This window comes from Lampetra fluviatilis, chromosome 49 (genome assembly GCF_964198595.1).
Source record: "Lampetra fluviatilis chromosome 49, kcLamFluv1.1, whole genome shotgun sequence".
Lineage (NCBI taxonomy): Eukaryota > Metazoa > Chordata > Hyperoartia > Petromyzontiformes > Petromyzontidae > Lampetra > Lampetra fluviatilis.
This window is the reverse complement of record NC_136323.1, coordinates 1,328,745-1,350,996: the sequence shown is the minus strand read 5'-3', so window position 1 is coordinate 1,350,996 and position 22,252 is coordinate 1,328,745. Positions and strand designations below refer to the sequence as shown.

General features: G+C 47.7%; 1 protein-coding gene across 2 annotated transcripts in view; it reads left to right on the top strand.

The window, feature by feature from the left end:
• Positions 1-22,252, top strand: part of LOC144948416 (uncharacterized) — a 266,228-nt gene that overhangs the window by 171,506 nt on the left and 72,470 nt on the right. For both annotated transcript variants that reach the window (XM_078877862.1, XM_078877863.1), the window contains exons 35-41: positions 1,608-1,661; positions 2,083-2,127; positions 10,194-10,247; positions 10,380-10,433; positions 13,497-13,550; positions 19,262-19,369; positions 20,373-20,462. In XM_078877862.1, coding sequence (XP_078733988.1) covers positions 1,608-1,661; positions 2,083-2,127; positions 10,194-10,247; positions 10,380-10,433; positions 13,497-13,550; positions 19,262-19,369; positions 20,373-20,462 — 459 coding nt within the window. The remainder of the gene's footprint in view (positions 1-1,607; positions 1,662-2,082; positions 2,128-10,193; positions 10,248-10,379; positions 10,434-13,496; positions 13,551-19,261; positions 19,370-20,372; positions 20,463-22,252) is intronic.

The window sequence follows — 22,252 nt, the reverse complement described above, 5'->3', positions numbered from 1 at the left end:
TGGCCAAACCTGCATCGATGCTGACCAGCATGGTGAAGTATGGTCAAACAACACCCCCCTTCCCCACATGACTGAAAGACATAGGGAGGCCTTCATGCAGTAGTGGACTGACAAAGGGCTGTGAATTTATTATACATAAATTAACCAGACTTTTTAAATGGTTAAGAGCCAATGGAGAGCATAAGTCGACTTGTCAAAAGGAGATCTGGGATAAATCAGCAATGCAAGAAAGCAAACATTCCAATGCGGCAATTAACAATTCATGAAATTCGATGTCAAAAGCGCACAACACACCTAACAATGATTAATATGTATTAAATAATTTAGACATGATAAACATTAATTTGTAAATTGCATAATATACATTGAAGAAGTATGTCTGTGCCTGAAATATATTTTATTTTGTGTTATTTCCGAGTAGCGATCAATAATGTTTTCAGAGAGCATGTTAAAACTGGCAGTATAATGATGAGTGTGTTTCACTGAGTAAAGGGCACTTATAATAATCCTTAAACCTGTGCTCGTGCGATTTCTGTAAAAAAAACTGGAGTGAATATTTCGTGGTGCATGCCGCGTGATTTTAGCAACACATTTGAAATACGTTTCTCTTCATTCACCACTAGATGGCAGACGCATCTAGTGATCAAAAGACACTCGCACCCTTGCACAGGGGCACATTAGAAAAGCGGAAGAGCCATTATTTGTTATTTTTTCTGTCTGCCCTTCGAGGGTGCAAAGACAGGCGAGATTCATGGAGGAATAAACCCTCGACACGGTGGCGGCTTTAAAGATCGGGGGCAACTTTCACAATTGGGATGGAATGGCTGTTTTGAGACCAAAATGCATTGTCAGCTTGTAGGGATTGTTCGGTTAAGGCGCGAGAAGTGCAGATCCCATTTGCTTTGTGGCCGCCCACTATTCATAATTTCACACACCAAAAGAGGACGCACACCGTTTTGAAATACAACTTGTCACGGATTATTGAATGAACCATCTCCGCATGTATCCGTGCGGGCGCTGGGTAGGCGGCTCAATTTCCGCTTGCCTGTCACCAAAAATCGACCTCTGAAACACGAGCAGCATTGACTCCAGTCGAACTATCAGCTGGCCTACCACTGACCCGTCATCATCACAGACATGCTGGCTAACCTAAATGCAGCCGTTGCACCCATTGGTGAACGTTGCCACGAGTCAACACAGCTTCATTCATCATTGATACATATCAATTGTTTTTACACCCACAGAGAACAAAAAGCAAATACCATCTCGTTGTGTATACAGTAGGTGTGTTTGAGTTGGGAAGAGCGGTGCAGTGGCTTGTGCACTGAACTGTAATCCCAGCAACCGGGATTCGACTCCTGGCCACGATAACATCAGCACCAAGTGGTATCTGAATGGGACCTGGTCCTCCTCTAGATCATCTTAGCCTCAATGAGTATCTGGTGCGGTGTGTAAAAACACCAGCACTCGGGAGACAAGAACAGCCTCTCAGGCATAGCGCTGGCCACACCACCTCCTTCAAGTGTCGTGCCGATCTTAAGAGGTGCTCACTAACAGCGCCCACCTCTGTGGTCTTTAAAGCCGTGTGTGTGTGTGTGTGAGTTTAGGGGCCACGAGGAGAGAGGGGTCAAAGAGGTCCGACGGGGAAGCCTGGTCCGAAGGTGAGATCCCCCCTCCTGATTCCCTTCCCTTTCAGGCGTCGTCAGTCTGAAGCCAAACGTTGAACTCCCTTAAGAGATGCCGACGAAGAGAATGTACACGGTGCTCACAAAGAGCATCTGCCCCAACAGCTCGAAGAAGCTGGGGGGGGGGGGGGCGGGGGTCGTTGTCTTTATCTCGTGCGCGGTGCGGTGCGGTAGTCCACCAGCTAGGTGACGATCCCGCGGGATTAGATATCTGCCCAATGCTTCGTCTCTGCTGTCAATTGCCGTGCGGATCCTCTGGCACGAGGCCTCGTTAGATCGACTCGGACGAACGCGAGTTCCTGTCGAGACAGGGTTGCAGTCTTTACGGCTGAAAGGGCAAGTGTGTGTGTTTCTTTTTTATTGCACACTTATTCAAGGAATGTTGTTTACTTTGCAGGGAAACACTGGATCTGATGGGCCTCCAGGGGCATCAGGAGAGAGGGTAAGACACCGTTCTGCATTACAAAACTAACTCTGTGAAATGTGCTATTTCATTTATATATATATGACTTTCAGTGCTGTTGGTGCGTGATCAGTTCAGACTTCGATCGAATCGAAAACAATCCACATTTTTCGTTACAAAAAAAAAAACATCAGATTCCGATCAAATTATTCAGCTGACTATGCAAGTTCTATATCAATGTGCGGTGCATTCTAGATTTGGTCACTTCCTGATTGGCTGGTTGCCTTGTGTCCGTTTGTCCGATCGGAAGCAGTCAGTGTTCGTCATGATATAACAACAATAATTTAGATAATAGCAATTGGGCACGTGACGATTTGCCTCCGTCATAAATCATTCATTCATCCCTGATTTCGAGGCTGCAGTACGATTCTGGAATCAATCATATTAACACTCTCACTTGACTTTGACTTCGCGCACTCAAAGGTCATCTCCGTGCCACGCCCCGAGCAGTGCGTGTGGAGCTGACCTTCGTCAAACTTGGGGACGAGCAGCGAACACCTGCGTTGAATTCGGTTGACACGAAACACCTCGTCACCGGAAAGAGTGACCCAGCTTTTAGCGTTTGAATTCCCAATTTGCATTGATAATTACCGATGCAAAACATTAACGCGCATCAACTTTGCTTAACAAAGCAAAAGATGCAACACAAAAGATACCTCTGTCATTCTCGTCATTCTTACAGCACGAAGGCTGTCATCACCATGAAACGCGCTATGGTAATGCTTTGGATGCTTTACTGGAGGTTTTCGTCTTGAAATAATTGTCAGCCGGAATGCAATTTGGTGACGCCGTTGCGTTGGGTTCCGTGTTTCTGATCTTCACATCAAAGCGGGCAGTGTGCGCTGATGAAACTCTTGCCACGGTTACTACATGTCAACTACCTCGCCTGGTATGCATGAGGTCGTGGGTTCAATTCCGACTGACGCCTGCTTAATATTTCGAGTTTGCATGCCTCTTTTGATGTGGTCGCGTGGATTTTTCTCCGGGTCCTTCGGTTTTTCCCTCCACATTTAGAATGATGCTTTTAAAGTATTATGCTGCGATATATTTCCATATGAAAGCCACTTCGTTGAGCTATCAATTGTGGCCAGGTCTCTTCTGAAAAAGAGCTACATAGCTCGGTGGGCCTTACCCGGTAAATTTGGGTGACAGATGCATATTGCAGAAAATAGCTTCAGGAAAAATTAGTGCAGATCAGAACATGAGAGAAGAGTTGGGAATTTGGGGAGGAACACAAGAAAGGAAATAACAAGAACCGCATTTTAAGAGCCTAAATGAATGTGAATAATGTCACGTAGCAGTCCGTAAGAGCCGCATTCGGCTCCGGAGGCAGATGTTGCCGTACCCCCGGTCTAGACCTTCGCATTATTGGCGTTTTAGAATATTTGGCTGCTATACATTTCCACGTGATAAGCCACGTTGTTGAACTACCATGTGTGGCCATGTCGCTTCTGAAAAAGAGCTATATAGCTCAGTGGAACTTACCTGGTGAAATTAGAAATAGTTTATAGGTTGCGAGTTCAAATCAAGGGTTGGGGGTCAACTCATCCCATCATCCCTCTCGGGTCGGTAAACATTAGTGCCACTTTTCGCGGACGTCACCTCTGGTTGTGCTGGATGGGCCCACTCTTGACATAAGAATGTGGCATTTTTTTCCCACCGCTGGCTGTAAAAGGAGATAAGCACCAATGGCTGAATGCTCATTTTTGTATATGCTTACTTTGACTTTTGACGATAATATTTCTACACGGACACATTGCTGAGTATTCATATTCTGCTTTTTGCATTGGAATCTTTGTCAAATTCCCTTGCCAGGTGCTTTTTTAATATATATTTTAAATATATATATTTAATATATATTTTAAATATATATGGGAGCAGAGTTCCCAGAGAAAAACCCGTGCAGTTTAGGAGATAACACTCAGAAAACCACTGCGTAGACGGGTCAGGAACCCACTTGCTGTACTCCCAACTTGCTGCCACCGTCATAGCCCAGGAAGTTTGGAGTCTCAGAGCACAAAACGCTCCCTTGCATGGTCCCCGAAATCCCCCCACGACCACGGAGCTACAACAGCCAGTTTCCAATATCACGACCGCCCTTGACATCACGGCTGATTTTCGTTTTATTATCCAGATACGTAACATTTACGCCACGCTTGTCGCGTGTAACGCTGTATTAATCCTATAGCCTTTCACAAAGTTTATTGCGTACCCCGTGATGCATTGCCTAAGCCTGTGTCACGAAATAGCGGTTACCTTTTAAAGTGCACTGAAGCATTCCGGGGACAAATGATCATAATTAAGGGCAATTGCTTTCCTATAATGCAAGCTCCGCAGCTCCCGCGATCCCTCACATTTTGAGCCAAGCTCTGTTAGGCGTGCTGTCGCGTGGAAAAACAGCCCGAAGCCCTGGCGCGCTTGCACTTATAACCTTAAAAAAAATATTGTTCCCGTGAAAAATACACTCGGCCTTTCCGCCGGTGTCTCCGGGGTGTAGCGGTGCCGCATTGGCACCGCGACGCGGCGTTTGGGGACGCGAGTTGTCGTTTTATCGAAAACGTCCGTGAAGGAGACGGGGTCGGGTGGCTCAGAGGTCGGCGCGCTGAGCTGGCATCGTCGAAGATCGTGGGTTCGTAATCCAGGCAGCCAGCCGCTCGTGGTGAGAGGCCAGGTTCTCTGACGCCAGCGATTTGATGGTCTCAGCACCATTCAGCAACAATGATTGCATGCATCATTAAAAAGAAACCGTGCGAAATTTGGGTTTTCGCTTAAATTGGCTAACTTGCAACGCATGGCACGTAAACATGTCAGCTTGATTGACGTGCAATATCTTCTTCTCGCATACGGCTTTGTGACTGGCAACTCGAAGATGTATAAACACGTTTGTGATTGTGCTTCAGTGTTCACTTGGTGGACGTACAGGCCTGGTGTTGTGAAGTCGTTCCTAAGATGAAGGGCCTATTCTTTAGCACCTATGTTTCTTTTCGGCCGAATAGCAGTTGGACCACACAAACATTGCCATCTCCCAGCCCTTCTTGCACAGTTTTCCGACACAGTGTGATGCACTGCTCGCTGTAGAATTAAATGGGATACTTCTTCATGTCAAGACAAGACGCCTGAGAGCGCGATCGGAATATAATTGGGAAATGCGGTTTATATAATTTTTTTATATATATTTTAAAATTATATTCCAGTTGTGCCATCGGCGTAACGTTAGTGATAATGGAACGTTTCTATTCGACACGCTGGATAACGAGCACATTTCCCGTGTTAGAGAATTGCCCCCCAGCATGGGATGTCAGAGATACTACTGCTGAGATCTCTTCAAGGGGGACCTCTTATCCACACAACAAGGGGCGCTTACATGTCCCACGCGCTGCTGCAGAACGATGTTCGTCACACATGAAGAACCAAAACCGATATTTTTCATTCTCCAAACTAGTCTTTGCCAAATTTGGTGGAAAAACGAAATCTGATATGGCAATGTTTTTTTTACACGTCATCGTTGGTGACCGTTCTGAGAACATCAACTGACTGCACTTGAGAACACCTGGTTGTTTACTCACGGGTTGTGATTTATTATTTTATTTCCATTATTATTTCTATTATTTATTTTTTACCTACGTGACTTCACCGAAAACCTAAGAGTATACTCACGGGTTGCCAAACCCCGGATTTGAACCCAGGATCTCAGTACCGTCTCACTCGGCGCTGAGCCTCTCAGCCACCGCTATGAGAACATTCGCTGGGACACGCAATCGACGCTTCTCCCTTTTCCACATGAGCATGGGGTGGCGCTCATCTCTCTCGGTGGCCCAGAGCCATTTGGTGGATATTCCACGTTTCTTTGGCAGGAGCCAGCCGTCTACATAGAACAACCACTGTTGAGTTCACCTTCAACTTGATTCCTTTTATCTACCCCAATAGGAATGATGATGATGATGGGTTGAGTTGATCTATCTGACTGCTGCTGGGCTTGGTATTGAGCAATGCCCAAGTGGCGCCAATTTGATTGACCTAAGAGGTATTTGAACTCGTGACCTTGTGATCGTGAGCCGTGTGCTCGAAACACAGTGCCACTCGGCCCACATTGAGACCTCACAAGTCAATCCACTGCTGGACGAGGGTCTCCTCGTGCCACGCGAGCTGTGCGAGTGTTTTGACCATACTTGACCACGCTGGTCATTGTGGGTTGGTGAATTCAAGCAGCCTCGACGTGGGAGCTGCCCCGCTACAACCACCTATGGCAACCCGTTTGTAAATGGCAGTCACCCATCAAACAATATCCAGGCTCAAGCCTGCTTAGCTTCTGAGGTCTATCGAGGTTGCGCGCATTCCGGGCGATGTGGTCACAGGCTGCGCACATTACAACACTGCTGTAAATATAATTGTACCCGAATTTATTTGTCTAGCTGGGTGGCAGAGAGGTCACGGAAATAGACTGACCTTCGTGCGGTGTGATGTGTTTAAAGCCCAGGGCAGGGGTCAAGTTATATTCCGTCATCCATACGGGGGAGGGGTGACGGTGTGGGGGGGAGGCATTGCACTTTGCATCACAGCTCTTCTTACGTAACGTCTTACGCAACTGCCTTTTTTTTTCTCACCCAGGGCCAGTTTGTGGAACTGAGGATAACGATTCTCGATGGGCACCGATCGAGGGTTTTAAACAAAAACTCGGTCGAAATAGCCTCGCAATTAATTAACGTGACTGCGAGTATTTTTCGTACGGCGGCTACAGTTACTTCAAAACGCAGAATAAACACGGAGAGTTTTATTTACATATTTAGCATATGATTATCCTTGGGAAGAAAGTGTTTGACTTTAGCTCGATCACTGTGTGCAAAGTGATGGGGCCCTGCAGGCACATTAAGCAGCTGCTGCATCTGATTGGAATTTGTCAGGACAGTTTAACACTTTCCCCTGAAGACGCTGCAATTATTTTGTAAATCAACGCTAAGGCGAGCGTTCGTAAGAGCACGGGAACGAAATGGAGATACGCACGAAGGTCGCGAGTTCAGAGTTCAACGCCTGGGCCGGGGTCAGCTTAGCTCACCTGCACCATCGTCAGCAGCAGCATCATCATCATCGCTGTTTCCCCCAGGGTCAATCGTTAACAACAACAAAAGCAGCACCACTTTGCGGGAAGTCTCTACCATGGACATGTGGGACTCTCCCGCCACTGGTTCGAGGCCGCCACTAAACTTAAACACGGCCACTGTTGCTCGTCCCAGTGAGCAGTCAGATACTCCTATAGCGTGTGCCTATATGCTGAACTAGTCATGGGCCTCCGCTAGGTCGACTCGGCCTCAGATGAGTACCTGGTGCGGTGTGTAAACACCGCTGCTAGTGACACAAAGGCGACCAGGCGCGGTGCTGGACACCCACACCCTCGTTAGCATTTACCATTTTACAGTGGTTTCACCGGCTTAATATATTCTCTTTTTTACAACTTTTAATAAATAATAAAAAAAGAAGCCAATTCGTCTTAAGATTCTTGTTAGGAAAAAACTAAAATTGTAACAGAATCCTCTTACACTTCTTGAACATTTGCAGACGTTATTATCACAGCGAGTGAATGCGTCCTGTCCCATAACACCGTGTCGTTTCTACAGTCTCGTGTGTACATCCACTGCCTCGTGTATTTACTCGTAATAATAATTTAGCGCATCCGGTATTAGGGACATTCTTATAGCGCGGGGCTATCTCGAAGGGTGCAAGGAAGGAAGGCTGTCCTGTGATTCACACACACGGTCTGCGGTCGTTTCACAATAGGGGCCGATGTTGCCGCTGCTGTGCGGAATCCCAATTGAGTCATTCCCAGGTAATTTTAAAAATCGCTCGAAAATGCGGACCTTGACCAACGGGCCCCGCTCGGTGAACGTTCCGATGCAACGCAGACTGCGCGCTGGCGTGCATGCGTGCGTGCGTGCGTGTGTGCGTGCGTTTCTTTTTTTTCTACTTTTACGGTCAATACACCCGCAGTAATAACCAGGGCGGCCGCCCGTTATTCGAACCACGAACCGTGCCACGTCACCGCCCCTGTCGCTCGCGCACCGCCCAGCTGACACCGTCCCTCTGCTGTCCCGTTTGTTGGTGCTGGCTGTCTCGTCATGTCCTGCGCCTCCTCATTTCCACTAAGCTAAACGCTACTTTGGCGTGAAATGTACATGTAGTTTACATGTACGACTCGCATGCTTTTAGAAAAATATGATTGTCGCCTTCATTTGCAATTGGATGCTTGTATCACGAGCTTTACAAATTGATATTCCCCGATCATTTGGTGCGTTGGTAAACTCTGGTGTTTACGTGTCTGTTTGTGTACATTGGTGTGCGTGTGTGTGCGCATGTGTGGGAGCGATAGTGAACTGGGCTACAAACACAACGATCTGAGCTCAATTTACCAGTCACGGCTAACAATCAAAGACAAGAGAAATCAGAATCAGTCCTGGACCCAGCCTTAGATGATCGCTTGTTGCTGCGTCTACACATCATCACTGGAGAGACAAAGGCGGCCCCGGCGTGGCGCTGCCCACGCCATCGCGTGCACCATTGCACCCACAATGCATCTGTGTTCTCAAGTGGGAGTTAATATCCACAGACGCGTGGTCATCAATGACGGCACGCAAAAAGCCCCAATGGTATTTTAGTTTATCGCTGAATTTGGTGGGCTGCTACTCTGAGGGCTGACATTCGGCAGCTCCTCGCATGCCTGATCATTTTTATTTACAGAGCTTGTAGGAGCGTCACCTGGCGTTGGGTGAGAGATGCCTATTGAGATAATCCATCATCATCATGATCATCGCGCCTTGTTTACACCAACGCCTCCCTTGCATTACACCTCCAAACAAATGGCAAGGCCCTAATAGCAAGGCGCCGTTATGCTGACGTTTAATTCACATCGCACCGTCTTTACCAGAAGGTACCGTGGGTCCCTCCTTTACAGACAGAGGAGCGTACGCACACACGCATGGACAGAGCAGATGTATGGACAATTCCATCCGATCCTTCCCTCCCCATAAAAGCGTTCATGTTCACGCTTTCGGTCTCTACTTGGGTGACCCCCCCCCCGCCCCCCACTGTGACCGGCACCTTGTAGTGGGCTCGTTTTGAGTCGCACTAAAAACAATAACACAATTTTATCCTGATTTGGGAAACGTTCGTAATAAAGCGCGAGGGATGTCCTGCACAAGCGAGAAGTGAGCGCTTAACGCTCCTCTCTGTTGACGGTCCTGAGATTAAGTGGTAAATTCCACACCATGGCGACATGGGCCCAATCTCAGTGTTGACTTGCAGCAAAGGGGTGTTCATTTATCTACCTCGAAGACAGGATGATGATGATAATGACAGGGTAGATTTGAACTCGTGACCTCTCCCAATTCAGAGCCAAATTCTCTGAGCACAGCGCCACTTGTCTGGTTAAAGGTGTCCGTGTAAGCATACAGATACTGGGCTGAGTTGATAAATAGGTTTTGCCCGTGATTTCAGACTGCTTTGGACGATTGATAGCCTCTCTGTGTGAAATGTAGCAACGGTCTGAATCGCAGGATGCTCAACCGTCACCAACTCACAAATCTGCTCTTGTGCAGATTTGTGAGTTGGAGGGAGTCAAAAACCCCTTCAGGTTATCACTCGCCGCTGATGGGACCCGTGACCAGGAGTCGAACTTAGGTCACTCGGTTCATGACGCAATGGGCGAGCCACTGTGCCACTGCTCCACCTGTATCTTTGTTTAGCGATTAAAAAAAACTACGATTTTGTCAAAGTTCTGGACAGGAGTCGCCTCGTGTGGACGAGTGATGTTACCGTGGCATCTTCGCCATTCTTTCGATCATGCTGTCACGAGCGTGCTCCTATCCATAGCTTTACAATGATGTTGTTACCAAGTCTCAAACTGATGTAAGACAGCTACGGGTGCATAGCCTAAAGCTACGTATCGAATCGAGCTGTTTGGATTTTAGGTCGTGTGTTCCTCGATTTGATTGAGTGATCGGTCGCGTTCACGACTGATGTTGAAAATCCCTGCGCATCTTTCTATTTTTCCGCAGGGTCTCTTGGGTTCTCAAGGCCCCACTGGATTCCCAGGAGCCAAGGGTCCCCCCGTGAGTTCCGCATGGACACTTCGCCATGTTTGCCGTGTCAGCCGAACTTTTCTTTTGCTCCGTGTCAAAAGCGGACTTCAAAAATGTGCCCTCCACACGATGTTTCTCACAAACTGTGGCTTTGTTTTGCAGGGTCCGATCGGGAAGGAGGGCATGCCAGGCCACCCGGGGCAGAGGGGAGAGATCGTGAGTATCAACGGCGGACATGCCGCAGACACACGGCAGAGGTGGTGGCTGGGGAGGCCTCCATCCAGCAGTGGATTGATCACGGCTGCTGCTGATGATGATGACGATAATGACGATGATTAGGAGCGGAGTGGCCTATCCATTAAAATCAATTATCGTGCTCACATTACTTACATCGAACCATACATATGAGAATTGAAAATGTAGACTCTATGCAAATTATCAGGTACAATACCTCTAGGATAATAAAACATATGAAACTGAACAAAACAGTCAAATACAATCCAAACAGATGATATAAATAAGACGAAAACATAGAATCAGTTCTTTAAAGAAATTGTTACCCACAATCAAAACAATTCCCAGTCACCAATGACTACACGAATATACCTTTGACATTAATTTTTTCTCTCCACTTCATTTGACTAAATTTCCACTCTGAGTATGTAAAGTATCGGTTTGACTGCCTCGTGATGAATATTAGCAGGTTAGATGGGAAAGTTATTCCCATTCCATCAATGGGGACTCAACCAACACAATATTAATATCAGAAAATATCTCACCTTTAAAATGTCACACACAATTAATTTACACCTTTGTATGTATTCTGCACTTAGCCGCACACTTTTCAAGGTGCATCGTTAATCTCAAGGATTTAATCAGCTGGCGAAATAATGAATCTGGATTCATTAAATCAGTATTCACAGATGCAAACGTGAATGTAAAGGTGTTGATATTAAAATGAAATCACTGGAGGTAGTCCAACTCCTCCTTCACCGTTTCCTTAGCCCCATTGGTCTGGAAGTTTAATTAAATGCTAATTAGTTGCGACGGAGAGTTGGCTGGGAGACTCGAGGGACTGATCATATGTCAAGGACACTCAACCCCACACTCATGAAATCCTGGGTTTGAATTCTGCTTTTAAGCCTGGTTATCAGGCCTAGTACAGTGGCTATGATTATCACGTCGGTGAAGGACACCCTTTGTAAACAATTCAAAATTGGCACCAGCTAGCCGTGGGTAAGGGGGGTCTATTGATCAGATCTCAGCCGGACGTCTCTGACACATCCTGGGTCATCCGTGGTCCGCTACTCTCTTGCGAGAGTTTCGAAAATGTAATTTTGTTCGGCTCAAGACGTAACACCCCTATTAGCAATTTGAACATAGTGAGAAGCAAAACGGCACGAACTAATAATGACGGAGTTTAAACGTTACAAAAAACGAGTAATAATCAGAAACAATCACGTACAGCCTCTTTGAAAATGAATTGCTGGATGAGGGCTTCCCCCACGCTTGTGCAGGTTGTGGAGGTTAATTACCGGGTCACGGTTTGTGAAGGCGGGGAAGCATAGACGTGGGAGCGTAGAAGTACAGTACAACCAACAACGGATTCTTCTGCATTGACCTCTGCCACCCACCGCATAGCCACGCAGCATCCTATGACAACCTGTTGTGCACGTTGATTCCCTATCCAAAAAAAAATCCTTTTTTTTATCTTACCAGGTAAAGCCCACTGAGCTGTATAGCTCTTTCTCAGAAGCGACCTGGCCACATATGATAAGGCCAATGAAATGGCTTATCGTGTGAAAATCTAGAGCCGCCAAATACTCTAAACGCGTGCTTCTAAATGTGGAGGGAGTAAAATCCACGCGACCACAGGGAGAACATGCAAACTCCAAATATACAGCAGCAGGCGGTCAGGCTCGGTATCGAACCCGCTAGCTCCTGTATACCAGGCGAGGTAGTTAACATCGCACCACCGCGGCACGCAGCAACCTTTGAAGCTATTTTATGTCTTGCTGCATTGGTTGGGCAAAAACCCCGGTGAACCTGTTAAAAATGGAATCGCGGAAGAATTGATTGTCCGGTGGGTAAATCGGTGGAGAGAAAATAAATATATATAAAAAAAATCAGTGGTGAATTAAGCAGGAATCGACAAAATGCCCCCAGAGATTTGATGACGGATGAGAGCTCCCTATAATGCGCTTTGCAATTACCAGGTTTCTCGAAGAGCGGGTCCCAGGTCGCTTTAACCTCCATTGATCGCAGGCCAAATGACATTCGCATCATGACACAAACATGACCTGCCGACCCACTCGTTTCTGCGTGCCCACGCCTATGTGTGTGTCCACGTATACGAGTACGTGTGTGTCCAAGCGTGTTTGTGTGCGCGTGTCCATGCGTGTGCGTTTGTCTTTGTCTGTGCGCGCAGATGTCCGTGCGCGTACGTCTGTGTGTGTGCGTGTGTCCATGTGTGCGTATTTGTCCTTCATAGGTTCTCGCAAACAGCACTTGCCCCAAAATCTGTAAAGGCTATAGGGAAGATCTTTGTTTTTTGACATGCCTGTGTGTGCACCCGTGTGTGTCCACGCTTGTGTGCACGCGTGAATGTGTGCGTGTCTGTGCGTGTGTAAATGGGCTGGGCAAGTGATTCCACGTCCTGGGTTCTATTTTTGGTGATGATGCATTGTCAGTGGCAATTGGCCTTCAGACCTCTTGTGGGCATCCTGTAAGTCAATTCAGCCTTCAATGACTATCTGGTGGTGCGTGAGCATAACCACGCGTGAGACAAAAGCCACTAGCTCCACGTCACCCCTTTGTCTCCTGCGCTGGCTTTAATAGGTGCTCGCTTGCACGTTGAAGATAATTTTCGTTCTGCTCAAACAAGTGTGGGGTGGTGCCCCGAGTCGGTGGTAGAAACTCCACGTTACCATGGCAAGAACCAGTCCCTTACAAGGATCACCACTGTCGACTTCCTACAGGAATTGGCAGTCTGTGTGTCGGGCGGCAGGAATTGATTTGCACCGAGATCTGGTACCGGTGTCGCGCTGTTGAACTTAACTACCGTTATACTGCACAGTTCCGACAATAGACCTCGTGCCGACTGAGCAGCAGGGTCTGGGTTTGGTCTGCGGTGGTGAAAGAGGTGGCAAGCCTCGGTCGAACTGCGGTGCCACCCCGACCGGATTGGCACCGCGCAGAATTCCTTTCCAGTCTCGGCGAGGTTCGTGAAGTGGCTTTACCATTTTAACCGTTGCATTATCTTTGCATTTCTTTCTGCAGGGATTCCAAGGAAAGACTGGGCCTCCAGGCCCTACAGGTGTTGTTGGACCGCCGGTAAGTGGTCTAAAAAAAATGCCTGAAAATAATTGCCCTTTTTATATGACCATAGACGAATTTTTCTTGACTTAATTACCAAATTAACACAGTGCACTTTTTAATACTGGTAGTTATTTTCAACGTTAAAGAATGCTGTCGTTATATACCTCAGTCTGCCTTGCATTTTCCCTGCAAACACAGCCATGCGAGACAGCTAATGATTGGCATTAGGCGTGTGAAGCCTGACACTCGCTTCTTAATCGAATATACAAATACGACTGATCTTAAGAGTGCACTGTTGCTATGCACAATGGGACTCTAACATTTTTTCCTTCAATAATTTACGGTGTATAGAGTCATTTTTACGGCTTCTGTCCATTCGTGGGACCTGTTCAATGCTCGCGGTCTCGTGTCCATCAATTTGAGACACAGCCCAACGATGACTCACAGCCATCGCCACTAACTTATCGTGATTTCCTTCCCCCCCCCCCCACCGTGCTCATGATCCGCGTCAACTTTTAGCTCCATCCCTTGGATAGCCCCAAGTGCTGATTCTTTTGCCGAATATTCGATTGGTCGTGCGTCATCAATGCAAGTCGAGGGTCATGCCAAGGGATTAATTTGTGATGGGGCATCCAGGGTGTCTCCCAGCGGTCGTATCGCTTCGCCGGTCACCCTTCGCCAGTGGTGGATATTCCACGTTTCCATGGTGGGGGTGCCCATTCCCATTCCTTCTCTTCACACTGTTGATGTGCCTGCAAAGCGGTGCCCCCCTTTCGACAGCCCCCCCCCGCCCCCCCCACGATGACGATGTGCCCAACGGATCCTCGTCCCGATTTGGAACTCACGGCATTCTGGCTGCGAGACTAATGCTCTGAGAAATCAATGAGCAATGGGCGCGTCAATCCCACTCGTGGGTGACGGCCTCCCCAAACTGTGCCGGATCGTGGCGGTCATTTGACCATACTTTACGCTGGTCAGTTTAGGGTTGGTGAAGGTGAGACGTGTATACGGGGGAGCGTAAAAGTACGGTACAACGGCAAAATTTCGTGGGATTGCCCTCTCCCGACCAGCGTACGTTAGACCTGCTGTACGGACAGCAAATTGAGTAGTTTTTTAGTTTGTTTGTTAACGGCACAAGTTGTAAATTTAGTTAGAACTAAATTCGATTTAACTGACCATCAAATCGACTCCACCCAGTTTAATCAAGTGCTGCCCACCAACTCCATCACCCCCCCCCCCCCCCACCACCGCCCCCCCCCCCCAAAAGTCAAACCCATGATCCTCAGCGGCCACCGGCTCCACGTCTCCCCAACATGGCCATTACGAGTCCCAGCGGTGCTCGGTAGCGCAGAACCCTTTAACTTTGGCGGTCAGCGCTCTCGGACGTGTCGGTGGCCTTTAAACGCGGAGGGGCCCTCGGCACATCGAGCGGTGCGAGCCGCCGCAGCGGCGGCAGCAGCGAGACTTTGATTGACGATAAATGTTCGCAAACGGCCGAGCGAGAGCCGCATTTCCCCGGCACTATTGATCTAACGTGACCTTTTAGCTCGCGCCGACCAAGCCAATCGTACAGACAACACACGCGCTGCGCATTTTTCTCTGTGCGCGTGTGTGTGTATATATACAGGGGAGCGGTGGTGTAGCGGTCAGCGCGTTGCGCTACGAACCCGTCGACCCGAGTTTGATTCCCACTCATGGCCTACACCGGTGATGATTATCTGAACTGGTCCCGGGCCTTTGCTAGATACACTCAGCCTCAAACGAGTACCTGGTGTGGTATGTAAACATCGCTACTGGGGAGACAAAGGCGGCCAGGCGTGGTTCTGGCCACCCACCCCCTCCTGTGCCATGCCGGCCTTCATAGGTGCTACTCGCTAACAGCACTTGCCCCTACAGTCTGTTAAGGCTACAAGGGTGATTTTAGTTTTTTGCCTTGTGTATATATATATACACGCATTCATGCGTCCGTGTGCGCACACATACATCCATGCGCCTATATTTGACATGCATGCGCACACGCAGACAAATAAATAAATATGTACATGCACATGAACGCGTACACAAGCAGGGAAATACACACATACGTGCAGGTACGAACGCACGTACTTCCACGCATGTGCATGCAAAGGCACACACTCATAAGCATACAGATCTTCCGTGTTGTGCATATACACACATACGCTCAACAACAACAACAACCGGTATCACAACTACATGACAGAAGCTGCTTGGGCATGCAGTGGCTGTGCATGCAAGCTGCATGACCCAGCCAATGCAGCCTCGCCTGCTAGAGGAGCTCACTGATGAGACTTATCTAGACCTTTCAATGATATGTGAGCTCCTCACACAATCCAGTCTGGTTAAACCCAGGATGTATTGTAGGCAGGCCAGCCTGAGTGTTTCAAACTGGCACAGATGTCCCCTTAAAGGGTTCCACTTTCGCAAGCAAAGAGAAGCGAGGGCATGACTTTGGCCGAAAAGACCTGGAGCTCCCTATGGAGCGACAGGCCAGGTAGCTTCTACACAGTGTTATGCAGCTGATGAAACGATGACATTCGACTGATTCGGAGTGAGACCTCCACTGCTAAATTGCCCAGGTACAGAAATGTCTTCACTCTTTGCACAACTGCCCTATCAATCATGGGGAGTGGAGAGGGTGGAGCAGTCGATGGCACAAAGTACCCAGGCAGATGCTTAGTTTTTGTGGAGCTGATGGTAAGGCCCCATCTCTTCGTAGTATGCTCCAGATTCTGAATTATAATAATTATTAGATCAGCATAAATAACATGGCTGACCAATAGGGAGCCATCCGATGACCGCACCCGGGCATCAATTAACCTCCCATTGTGTCTGTACCAGATAAACATTTCTCAGGTATAGCCATGGAAATATGTTTTTAACGATGTGGTCAAAGAAGATGTTAAATGGTGTATGGGCCAGAGGACATCCCTGTCTCACCCCAACGTGAACAGAAAATGGCTCTAACGCAGCTTTACCCGGGCCTGCCCACCAATCATAAATTATCTCAATGATTGTCAGCAGAGGGTCAGGGACCTTGGAAGCACAAAGAATAACCCAGACCCCTGGCCTGTTGATGGTATCATAGGCCTTCACCAGGTTAATAGAGCAGAGATGTCGGTCCTGTTGAAATTCCCTACACCTTCCGTTGTAGCAGTCAGACAGTGAATATGGCATCTGTTCACTCCCGCCCGGGTCTGAAACGACATTGTGGGTGGGTGGCCAATACCACAGTGGTGATGTTTACACACCGCACCAAGTACTCTTTTGAGGCTGAGTCTACCTAGGGGAGGCCTAGGACCGGTTCAGATAATATAATTGCCACTGGTGTTGGCCATCAGCGGGAATCGAACTCGGGTCACCAGGTTCATGGCGCATCGCACTAACCCGCTTACACTACTTCTCCCACACACACAGATACTAACATACACATACACAACCCTGCACACACGTAAGAGACATGCTCACACACACACGCGCAAGGGTTGTCTGCTCTGACGGAAAGCTTGGCATTAACTGGGTGCTTGACGCGTTAGCGAGCGCTGACAATCTCTGGCTCTGTACGCATGCCGAGTGCGTGTGCGTGAGTAATGCTGAAAGCTGGCGGATAATTCAGACACATGAGGACCGAAGCCATTATACAGACCCAAATGATCGTCAACATCATTATTCGCTTCTCCATAATTTCATTTCGCCTGCCAAAACTTTTTCAAGTGAAAATGAAAATTACTATTTTTATGGCATTTATACTGCCTTGTGTTTTGTTGTTGTTCCACTATTTGTGTTCCGTAAAGCATATACAGTACCGCACATTGCGAATAATGTTTGCAGTAATTATGCACGTACACATGCGGTGAAATGGATACTGACATAGTCGTATACCCTAGCATATGCGACATTGGTAATACAGGCAAACCCCGTTTTACACCCAGGATGCGTTCCTGGAAACCAGAATGTAAATAAACAAACTACTTAAACGGAAGCATGTTCGTGGGGAATAAAAAAATAACAGACTGCACGTGGAAGATACTTTGACGGCCAGTCAGGGACGAATCACGCTGGGGCGCCTCACGACATCTGGCGCCTAAATGTTGGTCGTGAAACGTAAAAATATTGGGGCTTAATGGTCAAGTCCGTAAATCTCGAGTACGCTATATTGAGACGCCCACAGCACACAAAAACGGGATTGGGTTTGGGTAAGCTGAGTACGACGTAGCGAAAGTACGCAGAGTGAGAGGGCGGAATTGTCGCTGCACCTGGATACGTAACGCAGTGTCCGCTGATGCTGCTGCTGCTGCCGTGTTGACAGTTGTGCACAAGCACAGTGAACAACAAAAACAACTCAACACATTCACCAGTAACACTGCGACCTTAAGAGGAAACGGCCCTTCACAGATGTACATGGTGTGAACGAGGTTACTCCTTTGCCCAAAATGTCACCTATATGCTTTTCCTGTTCAGGCCGCAGTGTTAATGACGGATATACACACACACACACACACGTTAGATGTATTCAGATACAAAGAAAATAAATAAAAATCACAAAATGTACAACACGATCAGTTCTGACCGGCGTTATTTATTGTACACCGACATAGAGCAGCAGGCCCGTATTTATTTAGCGCGTGGTGCAGTGGTGCTCCGTCGCTTAGCAACGCGGCTTTGAAGCCTCTGGACCCTGCTGCTGGTGTCGCCGCAGCAGCAGACAAACACCGAGACACGTCCGAGCGATGTTTGTTGGAGCAGCGCTCGGCACAGACAGGGGACAAGGGCGGTCATGCCCGGGGGGGGGGGGGGGGGGGCTCACGGGGCAGACTGCAGCCTCGCCCGGTGCCCAACGCGGCATTGTGGGACGCGACCGAAATACATCACTTTCCGTTCTGTACTTCAGAAGAAAAACAAACGAGAAGATATATGTGGAGCCTGTCAACCTATTGGCATTCCTTACCGAGACTTGTGGTAACCAGTAGCATGCGCTTAAGCACAGAAACTTTTAACGGGTTCACCATTATTCGAGCTCATCTGCACTCAGCCGTGCGACATGCACCTTGCCCGGGGCTCAGAGAGCCGTGATTCAGTGTTCATTCGAGAGAAACTCATACTGGCATCAATTATATGTTAGGTTTAATAATTCCCGAGGCTCAGAGAGCTGGACTCCCCACGCTCAGGATGCTTTGCGCCCTTTTGCTTGGCTCAGCTCAGGCTTGGGCTGCTCAGCTGCTCTCAAAGACGCATGATTGGCTCAGCCATGGCTCAGCTCAGGCTCAGCTCATGGAAATCTTGCCCATGGCTGGGACCGTGTTCATAGGCGCTCAAGTTAAGCACGGCTTTGAGGCAGCTCACTTGAGCCCAGAGCCAAGCCTAAGCCTATCAGTGACTAAGAATACGGGCCTTGGCGATCGAGTATAAGTCTTACAGGGGCCATAGAACCAGACAAAGTGTCCGCTATGATTCTCGGGGTTCATGTCCAGTCTCACAGAGCCAGCTTTCGTACCAGTGCGGCTTGTGGGTTTCTATAGCGAATCAAATGTGGAGCTGTCTTACACTGCGCCTGCACGTGCAGTGCACTCATGTGGAGAGCACTCACCACACACACACACGGCGCGTGTTTGTGTGCCCTCCCACGCACGTGCCCACTTGCCACTATTGTCGTCCGCGGGACAATGTTTGCGAGCTCCCGTTTGCGCGCTGCTGTCTCCGCCACGCAGGGGCCCACGGGTCAGACGGGCCAGAACGGCGAGCGGGGTCACCCAGGGCCCCCGGGACCTCCCGGGGAGCCTGGCCTCCCTGGGCCCGACGGGAAGGAGGGGACGAAGGTAACGGACGCGGTGATGGGGACATACAGGGTGCTTAAAAAAAAAAACGAGAATTTTCCTCCGAGTCCTCTGGTTTTTCCCACCACATTTAGAATCAACGTGCTTTTGGAGTATTTGGCTGCGATACATTTCCATGCGATAAGCCACTTCGTTGAGCTATAAGTTGTGATAGTCAGGTCCCTTCTGAAAAAGATCTCCGTAGCTCAGTGGGCTTTACCTGCTAAAATAAAATAAAAGTTTTTATTTCTAATTGGCTTGAACTAAGATCTCAACACTGCTTACTCAGTGTCTCGAACACGGCCTTCATAATTCCCCTGAACCAACCACAGCTAACCTACGTGAAAAAAAATACAATTTAATATCACTGAGAGCGCGATTTTAATAAAGGATCATGCAAATTTCATTGCTTCATTCAGAATTCATTGTTTTGCTCCGGCAATCATTACAGCTTTACAAGAATGCAGCAGCTGTTATAGAAACAAAAATACTTTTAAGGTTTAATCAATAGTTGCTATTACAAAAAATACAACACGGAGAGAGGACATTTAAGTCATGCATAATCAAAACTTGGGTCGCACATACAAATCAGCCGCATGCATAGTTAATGGTACAAAACTTCTACCATGTGAAACAGCAAAGTCATACGTCCCCAATTAAATATTCATGCGCGGATAAATGTAAAATAACACGTCGCAAATCGTGCAACCAAAACCGTGTTGCATAACGCACAGCGTGCGTTGTGAAGGCGGACTGTTGGTTTTATTTAAGCAAGTGGAATCCAAAGAGCATCATAGTCTCCACGATCTTGCTACTCTTACAACCTCGTGGTGGCTTAATTTCCACAGTCAGTTCTGTGCTGGGTGGTGGAAATTTCACATTTCCATGGCAGGGTCCTATGAAGAGTTTGGATTCGACAGTGGCACAAAATAGCCGATGCCGATTCGTCCTGTTTTGGCGCGTTTTTTTTTAGTTAATTTTTGTTTTTATGTCGTCTCTTCTTTAGGGTGACCCGGGACCCGCTGGACCCCCAGGAAAGGAAGGATCACCTGGCCTGAGAGGCTTTCCTGGCGAGAGAGGCCACCCGGGCCCAGTGGTAAGCCTCCCCCCAAGGCTTTCCCTCTCAGATTAACCCCCACGAAGTCAAGGTGGAGCTGTCCTCCAGCTCGAGCCCTGCATGGGGCAGCCATTCATCCCTGCCAGCGGAGGAAATTCCACAGCTCCGTGTTGAGAGGCCGATTTTTGCCGTTGGGCAACCAGTGTTGGCTTCTCAATGCAATGGCGGCGACTCATTTAATTGACCACAGTGGGATTTTCAGTTCAGTTCAGTTTCATTTATTAGGTATAACGCTGTGAGCCATGTGGCTCTTGACTCGGGTGCAACCGCAAGAAGATAAAAACATGAACAAGAACTTCTTAAAGTGACTACACGCAACAGAAAAATCCTGGAAAACACAGCAAAGTCTTCCAGAAAAGACACCGTATTTCAACGCTGTGTGCAAAAATCCCAGTGGGATGCAAGTCAAACAATAACAACCATAAGACAATTTAGATGAAAGTTATCAGGCTAACTCTGTACTACAACAAACAAACATGGCTGAACCAAAACTCTTCAAAATCACCAAAATAAAGCTATAAAAAACGTAACAGTGATCATAGGAACTGTGATTCAAATTAAAACAATAAACGATATACATAACATGTACGACCAAACTTTTCAGCCATAGCTGGCAGCATGTGTCACTCCATGCAGCAGGAGTATCAGTAGGAGTATCAATCACGTGATTGTGTTCTGTGTTGGCGCACCCATTTCCAACGGCGGTTGGCGCAAAAAACACACAGCTCTGTTCGTCCATGCAGCAATGACAGCAAATGCCCTTGCACAATCAAAAATTAGACTATAGTAGTATAGTAGTAGGTTTTTACCCTTTAAACTGGTTTCAAAACTGAAACTTTTGTACCAGTTTAAAGGGTAAAAACCTACTACTATATTTTGCCACTGGTAAATGAGATGTCTCATAGTGTAAAAGAATGAGACTCTCGATGTCCCGTCACCAACGTTTCATTTGCTTCTACTTTAGTTCAGACTGCATTAATGATCGCTTAGAGTAAAATGTTTTTTTTCTTTACAATTGACGTCAGCAAATTCTCCTGCAGGGTCATTGACGTATGTAGGGTAGGCCAACCCCTGCCACCGGATGACCCCACCCTCGACCCACAATCTCTCACTTCTCCACATCACGAGCGCACGCAGCGTAGAGCTAAGCCACTCTGATCCTAATTGTATAAAAGTACATCGTTATTGATGTTTTTAATTATACATTTCTTTAAATTACTTTAATTATATTTTTTTGACCATTTGCTACAGTGGCGGAGTCGTTAGTGAACCCAGCGACCTGAGTTTGATTTCCGGCAAAGGCCAACATCGGTGGGATGTGATATCGGAAACGGTCCACTTCCTTGTCCTTCAGCAACCTGCACTGACCGGCGTGGTGAAGTATGGTCAAAAAAACCCTGACCGACATGGCTTGCGGGAGGCCTTCAACTGATAATGGCTGGAATGTAGTATTCATTATTTTACATCTTTATTACGGAGAAAATTACTTCAAAGTGAATTTCACGATCACCGTAGTGATGTCACTTCACTGTAACTGTTTATACATTTAAATAAAAGGCACCACACAATGATGTCACTGGAGAACTCCTTGAAGTCACTCTAAAGTATTTTATTCCCCATTTAATAAAGCATGCAACTCCTGCTGGGCACTGTGGGCCACACAGGCTCAGTGCTTGAGTTGTTGTCCCGGAGGCCGGGAGATCGTTGATCAATGTTCGGTCACCGGGTCGATGACATTGTTGTGATTTCTCACTTAACAGAGTGAGCTG